Here is a 14230-nt window from a genome sequence, read left to right on the forward strand (position 1 = left end):
CAACTTCACAAACACACACACACACACAAACATTTACTGTACCAGTGCATTTTATGAGTCTTTAAAATTACCAAAAACCCACACCATGTAAATACTTTGATATTTGTTTGCTTGTATGTTTTTACTACCATTACTACTACTGTCATTTAGCAGATGCTTTTATTCAAGGCAACTTGATTTACATTTGAGAGAACAATACAAGCAAGAAATCACATAGGAAGATGTAGCATGGATAAGTGCTAAATATAAAAAAATATATATATATCTATATCTATATATACACACACAGGGCCATATTGGACAACAGTCCCTGTGCCCGGCTGGACTCAGCAGTCTGACCAGCACTTATCCATGTTACATCTTCCTATGTGATTTCTTGCTTGTATTGTTCTAAGTTGCCTTGTATAAAAGGACACGCAAGATTAGCAACACATGCAATGTTCTATCGGCTCGAACAGAAAACCACTAACGTTAGGCCTACTGAAATAGTCAAGCACTTCTAGAAATATAATTACTTTGACCCGTGATAGGCGATGCTAAACGGCTAACATTCCAATGCCGACCGGCAGCATGATCATGTTGTCAGACTGATAAAAAGCTATTTATGTAATACACCACACCATAAAAGTATAAATAAATGCTTACCTGCTCAACAAAAAGTTTGCCATGTCAGCGTCGGTTTTAAGTCCAAGGTTTCTCTGAAGCTTCCTCCAACGGGCAAAGGTGTACCCTATATTGATTCGGCTTTGAGTCCGGCGTTCGTCACATTTTTTTTTAATCTCTGCTCTTTCCTTTATTGACTTTCTCTTTCTTCCAACCTTGACTGTTGGGGCGAGCAGGGGCCGCTTGCTGCTGTCTGTTTGCTGGGTTTTCTCCATTGCTGAGTTGATGCTGCCTACTTTCGCGCAAAATTTCATGTCGCAGGAGGGGGCGGGGTGGGGTGCGGTGGGTGGAGACGCGAGTGGAGCAGGGATTGGATGAGAGCAGTTAACCAATGTAAGCTGTCCGGCCGGACATCTTACATTGGTCAATTTCTCTGCGGGTGTACACCCAATAGAGTGAATGGATTTTTTTCATTCTTTTTTCTCTTCATATTGTTAGGATTGTACTGTAGAACGATAACCAGCATCTAAACAAGGTAATTAATAATGAACAATCTTTGAAATCGTAGACCATAGCTTTAATGAAGGAAGGTTTTAATCAGATGGCTAACATTAGCTGCTAAAAGCCCACGGATACGGTCACGGACGGCATTTTAAACCGGAAGTTCCACGCGCTCCTTCGACTCTGAACAAGCGGCACAGCACTCTTCATGTGAGAAGCAGGTAGGTGAAGTTATTTGACTTTGTACATGATATTTGTTTCAATTCTTACTCAATTTCGTAGCGCAACTAAATGATAGTTAATGATGTAACGTTAGCATTTTATTCAGATCATAGCTGATAATGTTATGAGAAGTGATGCGTGATAGATCGATAGCTTATAATGGTGGCTGCGTAAGAAGCATTTTATTGCATTACATGATAATTCGACTCCGTTTTCTTTATAGTTTTGCAAAAATCCACTAATGTATTGGTTTGACAACGATTTCAGACTTTTTTTTACCTCATGTTTTAATTGATCAGACATGATGGCAGATCGCGTGCAGCTGACAGACTATCTGTTTATTGATCTATCTTACAGTATTTACAATATGGCTGAATAGATCTAAGTTAGCTTTACTATCATTTCTGTGTTATATCTGTTGTCTGACCTGTGCAAGCTACATTTAGTTTTTTCCCCATGCTAATTTCATTTATTTTTATTGTGTATGTGTAATTATTTTCAGCACCATAATGTTGAAAAGGAAGACGAGGGTAAGGCCTGTTGATGATGCCAGGACACACATTCTGTCTTTGAGCGACAAACCTGGGTTTATGGAGCGATTTATCGATAGTAACAAAGGTATGGGTCAGCATATTACACATTAATTTCTTAGTACTGATTGTTTGCATATGCTTACATGATATTCCATGTCTTTGTAGTTGCAAAATGATAAATTAGCATTGGTTTGGTAAAAGTGTCCACATTGTGTTTTAATAACCTAAATCATAGGCCCCATCCACACTACTGCGTTTTAGTTTAGAAACGGAGAATTAAAACGAATTCGATCTCCGTCCACACCAGTGTTTTAGCTGCGTATTAGAATTGACCCTTCGCTAAGCCCCGCCCTCCTTAGTTACTGTTGCTACGCCTGTCAAGCTTTTGCGCCTGGCACGTCTATTACAGTATGTATGCACTGGTTTCAGACATTCCTAAGGAGATAATTAGTCATTTTTGGCGAACAGGTGAAAATATGAGAGAGCAAGACTGCAGTATGCATTCGAGGGCTATATCCACGACATAATATGCAAACGATTAGAGAATAATTTCATCAAAATTGAAGCTAAAGTCTATAACGTCCCAGCACAAGCAGCAGCCGCCTCATACACTGACCATTCAAATGTGAAACACACACATTGAGGAACAGCTCTGTGCATGCACAGCAGGGTAAGTGAAATGTGAAAATATTCTAATATTTATAAATCAAACAGCTTATCCATATGTATTGTGGAATAAACACAAGACATTAGCCTGACCACTTTGCAATGATAACATTCTCCCGCTTATATTTGTAGTGCGCCAGGCTAACGTTACTGCTCACACGTCGTGGGTCACATAGTGATTACTGTTATGAACTGATTAAGTTTACATACCAACCTTTTCCCTGGAGATCTCCGGCAAGCCCCCTGATGTTCCCTCCTTTTACTAACTAACGTTACCTTTTACTTTTACTAGAACTAACACCGGGAGAGTCGCGATCGGATTGGGGTAACGTTACTAGTTTGGCCGTCGATTAACAAAATGCTGAACTATATTTTTAAGTAACATTAAGTTATGTCAGTGAGCCTCCATCCTGCCTGCTTGATCCACGAGCTGGACAATAACTTTATTCTAGAGCTGCTATAAAGCCAAAACACTTTACTTTTAATTTCCTATTATCAATGTAAAGCTGCTTTGGAACAATCTACATTGTTAAAAACGCATTGTTGAAGATGACGTCCGGCATTTCTCCCCTTGGGTTTTAGGTTTCGGGAAGGGAACAAAATCCACCACCCCGTCCAAACTTTTAGGATACCGGGTATCAGATTTGCACAATCCATACGCACAACGCGGCATATTTCCCTCTCGCTCGAAAGCTTGCCAGACCTCCCGCGCCTAGTTACGGTTGCTAAGCCACGATTGGCCTGTGGCCGTTTTCGGGCGTGGCTTAGCGAAGGGTCAATTGATCTTCGTCCACATTAAAACTGAAAACGCGGATCACGTGACCTTTAACCAACACTGGGCATGCGCGTGCCAGTGTAAACCTAGAGACTTTCAAACATAGACTGTAATAAAATGCTTTCAAACATCAAAATGTAATTTATTAATATGTATTTGTGTACATAAATGCTATGTTATTTAAATGCTAAATTGCAATGAACCATGACGGGCAGCCCTCTGTGCGCACACACTCGAAGCGTGTGTACTGAAGTCTTCTGTCAGCGCTCAAGCACCTGCTTCAGTTTAAAGTGATGTGCAGGTCTTAAATGTTTTGGAAATGTCTTAAAAATGGTATTAAAAAGTATTACATTGGAAGTGATGATTCCTGCAAATACCCTGATTATTTAATATCATTTTGACATGGTTATACCACATCTGTATGTGAAGGGTTAAGACAACACATTTTTCTTCCAGTTAAATGTATTTTTAATGGTTTGTCCTCATAGGGAGAGGAGTGTTTGCTACCCAGCCTGTGGAAGCCGGAGCTTTTGTTTTGGAGTACAGGGGTGAACTCATTTCAGCAGAAGAATGCCGGGCGAGAGACTACACTGAGTTACAGAGCACATTTCTGTTCGAATTTGAGTGGCAGAAGCGTCACTGTTGGTGAGCATGGAAACACGCTACATGTTTTGTAGAGATGTTGAAAATTCTATGAAGATATGCAACACACATTGAGTAGCTGATGAATGAACAACAGCAGGACTAATCTTTTAATCGCACATGGCTGGTGGACAGCAGCAGTTAATTCCAATGATAAGCAGACCTGCCAACCTGTACGCATTTTGCATAGAAGATACGCATTTTGACTTTAAAGTACGCTGGTACGATTTGTCACTCTAAACTACACAAAAAAACGTTTATATACTGTCTATGCAGTGTTTCCCACAGATTTTAAATTCATTTGTGGTGGGTGGGGTGGGGATGGTAATAATCTGTGTTAATAATCTGTTAAACAGAACTTATTATATTAAATATTAATCAAAAATGATTCACACCTTCACGTGTTAGAGTAAAAAAATGACAACATTATTTATAGTAAGTTTATTTGATTCACATCTTATTTAGAGTTTTGACCTCGACAACCCAACTGCATTTACCGCAAACAGTAAAAATTTGTTTTGGTTGAATCGGTTCAAAGAAGTCATTAGTTCGCGAATCGGACGTGCCATTAGCGGATTTGTACAACGCGTGTGATTATCCCGACAGTTAGGACATCGCACAAGATTTGTCAACACAGAGAACATTTCATCATTGGGTAGGTTTTGTTTTGTTTATTTAAAGTGTTTATGTCAGCTGAATATGCGGAACGCTTTTCAGAGAAGATAAGGCAACGTAAAAGGTTTTTTTTTTTCAAGACAGTTTGAAGACGGTGAGGGAGCGCGAGCGCGACCGGGACTCTCTCTCTGCTTATGGCGTTCCGATCGGCTCTTTAATATGACTTTGCTACATGCACTCGTCTCAATGAACGTCTCACTCAACGTCTTATTTTTTTTTTTTTTCTGCTATTTATTCCATTCATTTTAAGACGCAGACGTCACGCAGACGTCACGCTGACGTCACGTAAATCACGCGTGGCAGTGAAGTGTCGAGTCAGACGTCACGCGTCATGCACGTGTGGCAGTGAAGTTATTAATTATTTTTTTCTCTAACACGTATTTAACACGTATTTAACACTCTACTCAACACAGCTCAGTGCAGTGTGCCAGCGGTTGCGATCGGTTCTTTAATATGACTGTGCAACATGCACTCGTCTCAATGAACGTGACACTTGCGTCTGTCTTATAACGTGACGTCTGCGTCTGTGATTTATATATAGGATATTATGTGTGTGTTTGTGTGTGTGTTGTTTAACCCACATTTTGAGGGCCAAATGCCCCCACAAAGATAGAAATATGAAGAAACAAACTTGATATAGGCTATTGCATTTTTATAGCTTATTGTTGGGGTTGTTATTGTGTTTTTAATTTTTTATAGTTTTAAAAGGCCTAGGCTACAGCACTTTGGTAAACTAGAAAACGCGCAACCACTGTTTAGATCCTTTAAATAGAAGAATAGAATTGAAAAATAGGCTACTATTTTTTATATATAAGTCACCTGTGGTGAGAAAAAAAAGACTGTAAACTTTTAAAAAAAAAATAGTTTGTAAACTATTATTTGACTTTTTGTTTATGACGTTTTGCCCCTTTATTAAACATTTAAAATATTCACAAATTAATAGATTTTACTATAGATTTTAAATTTTTAGATTTTACTGGTTTTCTAAGGCCAAATTATTTTCCCGCAGTGCTGAATGAGAAGAGCCATCTCTGGAACCATACAGAGAGCTGATTTATAGGTGGTTTATAGGCTAATGATAATAAATGTGTCTTTTACTAATAAACTAGTATTTTCTAAATCAGTGTCGCGGCTGCAAACATCTCCATCTCCGCTGTAAAGCTGATGCGCCTTTAGATAGAAATGCACCGTTCATGCGGATTATCAGACAGTATTTGCTTTCGATTCGAATTTGTTCGTTTAAAATTGGACATTTCAAGCTTTATTTTGTTTCAGTTCATTTTTGAGACGCGCTCCAGTTCACGGAGATCATGAAAGCGCGCCTGATTGTTTTCTTTTATTTTACGAAATCAAAACGTTTTCTTGTTATTGTGAGATTACTCAAATAAAAGTAGTTGCGAATTATGTATTATTATTTTCTATATGACCATATATTATGAGCATTTTAAGTTGTTTCCACTGTTGATAGGAAAATACAAGTGTTCGCGCCTGCGCCTCCGCGCCACGCGGTGCGCGCTCCACTCCGCAAACCATTGGATATGCGTCAAAATCTTGTGTTTATTTGTGATAATCAAATAAAACCCTGTATTATTATTGTCTAACCTGTATTATGACTGACATATGACGAATTGCTTTGTTCCTTTTTTCGATAAAAGCGTCTTGTAAATATTGTTTGTTCTTTATTTTTTCTTTATTTTTTGTCATTGTTATAAATAACAACGAAATAACATCAGAGAATCCTACAATATAAGTGCAATAAAAAGTCCATAAAGTGCAATCCGTTATATTACCAGTCGACAGGGAAATAACAATTGTATAAACAATATACTATGGATTGTGAGATGTAGTAAATAGTACAGCAATGCATTCACAACTATTAAAGTTGTGTAGAGAGAGAATTGTGGTGTATGTGGTGGGGTGGGTATAAATTGGAGGAATATTTTTTTTCGGCCCGTCCTCACTAGAACAGCAAGCGGTACGTTGTTCATTATTGTATATGTTTTATTGTGTATTAAGTGGAATACTTCAAATTGTCTTAGCGTGCATGCTTAAAGTGATTCTCAATTGTAGCAGGTCCAGGAAAAATTAGGCCCTTTAAAAAAGTTATATATATATATATATTCATATTCATATTCATATTCATACTCATACTTCGTTATCTAGAGATAAAATTATACAAAATACAAAAAGTAGTCAAAACACATAACAGAACATAACTTTTTTTTTCAATATTATGTGCTTATTATTTTTAATTAACGAAATGTCAATCTTCATCTTTATAACAGAAGATACAATACAACAATCTTCAAGATACAGTATAATCTTCACGTATAAAGGATTGTCACCTTTAAAACAGTCCTTTTCGTGTAGGAACAAGCAATGCAGAAATACATGGTTAGCATATTAATTTAATCTCTTTTTATTGTTCATTTACTAATTAGGCTATATATGTTAACTCAACTAATGTAATGTAAATAACTGGATAATTACTATCCAATAAATAATAAGTAAAAAATGTCAAATAAATGTATTGATTAGAGTTGCCATAGACTAAAGATTTTTGTAGTCAACTAGTAGTCATTTATTTAAGCAATTAGTCGACTAATCGCACGTTTATATTAATTAAATACTGGGTGCATGCATGGTAGGCTATATAGCTCAAGCGCACGCATAAATCTTGCTGCAAAGCACCAGCAAAAGTAGGCTAATTATAATAAATGTGTCTGAAAAAATAAAGAGGCATTTTAATTGTTTAAAGTGTTTTTTTAAAATCCGTGTCTGCAAACATCTCCATCTCCGCTGCGGATGCGCCTTAGAGAGAAATTAACCTTTACGGATTACATAATCAGACACTTTCGATTTGAACTTGTTCATTTAAAAGTAGCCATTTCAAGCTATGTATATTCCTCAAGTCTGACTGTGAGACAGCAGGGCCTACACTGTTTCAGTTCATTTTTGAGGCGCGCTCCAGTTCACGGAGATCATGCGGCTGATTGTTTTCTTTTATTTTACAAAGGCACAATGTTTTCTTGTTATTGTGAGTTTACAGCTATTACAGGCTATTTTAAGTTGTTCCCACTGTTGACAGGAAAGTGTTCGCGCCCGTGCCTCCGTGGCATGCAGCAAGCGCGCTCACACTTCGCACAAACACTTGGATATGCGTCAAAATCTTGTGTTTATATGTGATAATCTTATATTATGACTGACATTTGACGAATTGCTTTGTTCCCATTTAGGATAAAAGCGTCTTCTAAATATGTAGCCTAGACTAGCCTGATATTAATAATGAATTATTGTTATTTGCGTTTATACCTAACTATAAATGAGTTCAGTAGGCTAATTTTTATCATGAAATAATTTATGAATGTTTTATTTTAATATAACCTAACCTTTTACAGTTTTGGAAATGTTTAAGAAATTCAAATAATAAATATACACACCGTTTTATGACTCTATACTGTCCAAGCAGGACATGAACTGATCGATTATCTCTTTTAGTTACAGCACATGAATGAATATCAGGATATGTTGACAAGAAACAATGGCAAACAAATATTTTAACATGAACATGAACATTGTGTAAACATGAACATTTGTGTAAATTCATATTTACTATTTGGAATAAAAGCTATACATAAGCAAGGTAAAATCACTTAATTGCTAATAAAATACAACTGAAGATCAGTGGGAAAAAATAATAAAGAATGAGTGTGTGGAATGTGCTGGAAACCGCCCTTGCAGCAGACTATGGCAGACGCAGACGTCAATGTGGCAGACGCAGACGAGACGTTCGGCAGACGCAGACGTCACGTTCGGCACACGAACGAGTGATGTGGCAGACGCAGACGAGACGTTCGGCAGACGCAGACGTCACGTTCGGCAGACGCAGACGTCACGTTCATTGAGACTAGTGCATGTAGCAAAGTCATATTAAAGAGCCGATCGGAACGCCATATCTGCTCGTTCTTTCAGTATATGCGCCTATCGCAAGCGCAGCAGTCATGTACATCACTCACCAATCAAATAAGGCTTTGGCGAGACAAAAAATTGCCTGTGAGAGAGACGCGTGAGTGACAGAGAGACGGAGGGAGTGCAGGGAAAGGAAATGCAGCTGAATGAATGTACGCTGTGTGTTTTAAATTGCGTAAAACATTTTTTTTATAACGAAACGCAATATGTGGGCAGCCGGTGTTTATTCTGTGGCGCACCGCCACGAATTAGTCTATGTGTGGGAAACACTGCTATGGCAAAAACCTGGTGACGCCTCTGTGCACGCGCTGTCCTCAAATCAAGCTAATGCAAAAGAAGAGTTCAACCAATCATAGCGCTGGGTTCATTCCCCAAATAGCAAGCGGGGATGATTGACAGATGCGTAAGGCCTATCATTAAAGAGAGACTAAAAATCGACACCAATAAAGATTCCCGCTCGATCCCCCTTCCACTCCCGCGGCCGCCGTCTGACTGATGTCATAAGCGAGGACAGCACAGTACTTCTGACTCCTGATTCTGAAGGTAAACGGCCTGGGCTCGATGTGGAAAGTTGATTGAGTTAACTTAATCTTATGGATTCGATGATCACACAGATTGCATGGATTATCTTAAAATACTCATCAAACAATAACATGCTCAAGTAATGCTGAACTATCTTGAAATCGCTATGGCTTAGTGATTATGAAATTGCTGTGCTTTGTGGATTAACGTTAGCCTACTGATAAGCGCGAGTCTGGAGAAACAAGCGTTTATTTATTCATTCATTGTCAGTGTTGAGAAACATGTGTTACGTTATTGTGTTAATTACAACTAAAGTACCTAATTATGCTATTTATTTTGTATGAAAACTTGCGTGTTCGCTACTTATGGATTAAAAAGTACCATATCAGTGCTGCTCGAGCTCTCTCACAAACACGGACGCGCCCACACAGAGAGAGAAGGTCATTGTAAAATGAAAATTGACGGGCTAAGTTTAAATTTTGTTCTTGCTTGTTTTTTTTTCCTATCAAAAAGCATTTTGTATTATCCATCCCTGCTTTTAAAATTCGTAAAATGACGGACGTTTTACTGTTAACACAACCCTCATTATATGTCGGATTTGGAACTTATACTTCATATTATTTTTAGAATAAGTGATTCGTTATGCTATTATTGGACTCCTGTCTATTCATTGTCAACGGTTTTCTATAAATATGTTTGTATTGGCTAACATTTATTCAACTAATGCGTGTCCTGTTTAAAATGTGCAATGTTCAAATGCAAAGAAAGCGCGTCACTAATAGAAGCTCTTTTCCCTGTGCTATTTAGTATCATATTTGGATATTGGAAAATAAATTAATTAGCTTAATTGTACACAATGTTCCTATGTTTTTATCTTTATTTACTGTGTTCTAGGGGTTTCTTAATATTAGACTAGTTGACCAGCACACATTATATGCAATGCAATTATATAATGCATGTGCGTCGTCGTCCAAACGGCCCATACAACATGGGTGGTGAAATTTGGTATTGTAGTTAAACAATTAAAGGGTGGTTTTCTTATTTATTTTAGTATTAATGCATCCAAAGAAGACTGTTCTCTTGGAAGATTGATTAATGACAACCACAAATCTCCAAACTGCACCATGAAAAAAATCATAGTAAACGACACGCCACATTTGTGTCTATTTGCTGTGAAGAAAATTGAAATAGGAAGTGAAATCGAATACAACTATGGTGATTCACAATGGCCGTGGCGTAAAAAGGTGAGTTGCTTGTATTAGCTATACTGATTTTAAAGTGCTGAATAGCACAGCTACATCTGTTTTCTACAATTTGTAGTTCATTATAAATCGTATATTAACCTGATTATCTATGCATAGCTATGTGATCTCATATGCATGATCTGTTTCTTAGAACTTTTTGTCTGATTTCCAGAATATCCCTAACAGATCACTCTTCCTATCATGACTCCAACAAAGATGCTGTCGTCACGCAGGTAAACGAGTAATGTCGACTCTGTCATCACAATCTATTCTAGTCTTGCCCTCATGCTGCATGTCAAGCGCTCACACACACACGTTTCCAGTCTAGGCCTTATGGGGCCCTTCCCTCAAATGAATGAATTCACAGTTAAGCTCACACACACACATTTCCAGTCTAGGCCTTATGGGGCCCCCCCACACACACACACATTTCCAGTCTAGGCCTTATGGGGCCCCCCCACACACACACACATTTCCAGTCTAGGCCTTATGGGGCCCTGACGTATGGATCTCACTCTTAGTGATTTTACATCATTGGGACAACACCTGTCAATATTTAAACTAGTGTAATTGCAGGTGTAATTCAACACTGATCAAGCTGCTGCATGTTCAGAATGAGTATTTTGGATGTAATGCATTGCAACATCTTATTTGTTGCTGTGACACTTGCTGTTACCTCTAGAAAAGACAAATGTATGCTCTTATATTTCAGCTGTGCTAGATGAGAAACTGTTTTCACATGAGCTAACTTTTGTTACCTTTGGTTTCTGTTGTTTTTTGTCTGATTTCCAGGAGCCAAAGCAACAGACTTCTGTTATAGAGACCAAAACATCCCTAACAGATCACTCTTCCTATCATGACTCCAACAAAGATGTGGATCTTATGACCTTGCTATTCGTACACACTGTGACTATACAAATCACAACATGTAAATAGGAAAATGTTGGTGTTTTGTCACTTACTGGGATTAGTATGCTAGCTGTAGCCATTTACATCCAGTCTATGTGCTAAGCTAGGCTAGCGGTGGGTGCGTCAAACAGACTTACTCATTCAAATCCAGACTCAAAACACTTCTGTTTAGCTGTGCATTTACTGAATGAGCACTGTGCCGCTGTTCGTCCGACTGTTTGTACTGTACTGTATTTAATTTTTCTAAACAGTTTTAATTCTTATTTCTTTATTCTATTATTATTTTAATTTCTTCTATGTAAAGCACTTCTATGCTATATAAATAAACTTGCCTTGCCAATATAGACGTGTGCAGATTAATTTAGAGGATATACATTATAATATAAAAAGTTTATATGGTAATCAAGGGCAAATAATGGAAGTAGTTGATGTTTAACAGATAGTGATTTTGGTCCCTTCTAAGATATAAAGATTAGAAATGTGTGTGTATCTGTGAAAGTGGACCCCACAACTCCTAAATGTTAGATCCGGGCCCCACAAGTGACACAAAAACGCATGTGCAAACAATTTTGTTTGAATTTTGGTATATTGAAGTGATATTTCTTATTAGGAATTTTTTGTTATCTTGCTTGATTTTTTACAAGTCTGTAGAACCACTGGAAGTGGTGGACCCCACAAGTGGGCAAAAAACGGTGGTCCCCCTAATGGTAGAAAAACAAGTTGTGTGTGTGTGTGTGTGTGTGTGTGTGTGGACAGAGAGAGAGCAGAGGATCTGTAGACACTGTGATCTACAGCACATCGAGGATGAGTGTGTGTGTGTGTGTGTGTGTGTGTGTGTGTGTGGACAGAGAGAGCAGAGGATCTGTAGACACTGTGATCTACAGCACATCGAGGATGAGTGTGTGTGTGTGTGTGTGTGTGTGTGTGTGTGTGTGGACAGAGAGAGCAGAGGATCTGTAGACACTGTGATCTACAGCACATCGAGGGGGTGTGTGTGTGTGTGAGATCTACAGCACATCGAGGATGTGTGTGTGTGTGTGTGTGTGTGGACAGAGAGAGAGCAGAGGATCTGTAGACACTGATCTACAGCACATCGAGGATGAGTGTGTGTGTGTGTGTGTGTGTGGACAGAGAGAGCAGAGGATCTGTAGACACTGTGATCTACAGCACATCGAGGATGAGTGTGTGTGTGTGTGTGTGTGTGTGTGTGTGTGTGTGTGTGTGTGGACAGAGAGAGAGCAGAGGATCTGTAGACACTGTGATCTACAGCACATCGAGGATGAGTGTGTGTGTGTGTGTGTGTGAGATCTACAGCACATCGAGGATGAGGAACACTTTCTGCTCTTCTGCTCTAAATACTCCAGTATAAGAGAAATCTTTCTGCCCAGATTTGAAACCTTGATTCCATCGTTCTCTGAACTGAGTGACACTGAGAAAATGTTCTTCTTACTGGGAGAAGATGATAGTACAGCATATCATATATATGTTGATGCTTTGGCAACATTGTGTTACACAGTCATGCTAATAAAGCTCATTTGAAATAAAATTGAGAGAGAGAGAGAGAGAGAGAGAGAGAGAGAGAGAGAGAGAGAGAGAGAGAGAGAGAGATTGATTGATTGATTGATTGATTGATTGATTGATTTAAAACCTTGACAAAACATTTATATAACTGTTTCCCTTTCACTTCATATAGTTTTAAATCATGTAGTCCATTCAACATTAATAAAGGTCCAGAAAATTCAGAGAGAGAGAGAGAGAGAGAGAGCGAGAGAGCGAGGGAGAGAGAGAGATTCATCATATATTCATGTTGTCTTAATCCTGATGTAATAACGACTGTTGGAAAAATATAAACATAATGAGCATTTTTTTTTTCTGATTTAAAATTATAATTGCAATATTTTTAACATAATTCAGATGTAGTCTCACATATAAAAGTGTTTAAGGACAATATGTACTATATTCTTTTTACGTAAACCACATTACAGTTTTTAAACTTTTAGAAAATAATATAAAAGTTTTCTAAAACTATATGAAACAAACACGAATACTGCGTACATTTATAAACACTTGATTCATGTTTTGTTTTCACATGTTTTTGTTGGTAACACTATTTTACAGTGTCATTGTTACACGTTACATGTATTTACTATAGTAATAACTATAAATGAACCCTAACCCTATAGTACGTACATGTGCTTAATATTACTCAGTACTTAAATATATAATTACACATTAAAATAAAGTGTTTTTTTACTTTGACTTTGATTATTTGTCCCAGACTCATTTACTTTCCTGTTCAACAGTTCTTCTGTATTAGATTCAGTCCAAACTCTCTTTTGATGAAGATTCATAAAGTGATTCAGTCAAAACTGGACATTAAAAAGCAAACGTGTAAAAACAGTGAAACTCAGGGTGACAAACGTTTATCATGAATGAAAATAACAGTCAAAGATCAACAACTGAAGAAACATGTTCAGACTGAAACAGGAACAAGCGTTTATTGACCATAAACTACAATAACATGATTAAACTGTAATAAAACATGTGAATTAACAGTGAAATACTGGAGGTGACAGTAGATTAATGTTCATTTTACAGTCTATGATTATATAGATGATGTGTTATTCATCTCACATTATTGATTATAATAATCCTGTGAGATCCAGCAGTTTTAATCAGATCATCTGAAGGATTTTAATAACACATTGTGCACAAATAAAGTGTGTGAATATCAATAACGCTGATAATGCAGTAACACACACAATCAGTTACACAACTGGAGAAATGGCAATTTAGTGAGTGTGTGTGTTTATGTAATTACACACTTCTGATAAAAATTAAAATGTGTTAAATGGTTCCACATTTTCTTTGTTTTCTTTTACAGTGTGTGTGTGTGTGTCAGTCAGAGTGTGTGTTGTTTAATGTGACACAGAGACACTGAAGAGTTAACATTATAAAGTCTAAATCCA

The 14230-nt window shown here is 37.6% G+C and overlaps 2 protein-coding genes and 1 long non-coding RNA gene across 4 annotated transcripts in view; 2 read left to right on the forward strand and 1 right to left on the reverse strand.

The window, feature by feature from the left end:
- LOC311079881 (uncharacterized protein) overlaps window positions 1-14230 on the forward strand; it is a 518544-nt gene that overhangs the window by 28539 nt on the left and 475775 nt on the right. The gene's annotated exons all lie outside the window — the stretch shown is intronic.
- LOC311080011 lies at window positions 907-11613 on the forward strand. 2 transcript variants are annotated; one of them, XR_014605496.1, is made up of 5 exons: window positions 907-1325; window positions 1829-1944; window positions 3789-3945; window positions 10160-10585; window positions 11145-11613. It is a non-coding gene; the product is annotated as an uncharacterized lncRNA (long non-coding RNA). The 2 variants fall into 2 exon arrangements; XR_014605495.1 differs by having other exon boundaries at window positions 907-1944.
- The window catches only part of LOC311079655 (NACHT, LRR and PYD domains-containing protein 3-like), a 49952-nt gene continuing 49455 nt past the window's right edge, over window positions 13734-14230 (reverse strand). The window contains 1 exon segment of the mRNA XM_084109270.1: window positions 13734-14230. This exon segment is cut by the window's right edge and continues 490 nt beyond it. Coding sequence (XP_083965396.1) covers window positions 14164-14230 — 67 coding nt within the window. The 3' untranslated portion in view covers window positions 13734-14163.

The sequence above is a fragment of the Abramis brama genome (assembly GCF_963993115.1).
Source record: "Abramis brama genome assembly, chromosome: 1".
Taxonomy (NCBI): Eukaryota; Metazoa; Chordata; class Actinopteri; order Cypriniformes; family Leuciscidae; genus Abramis; species Abramis brama.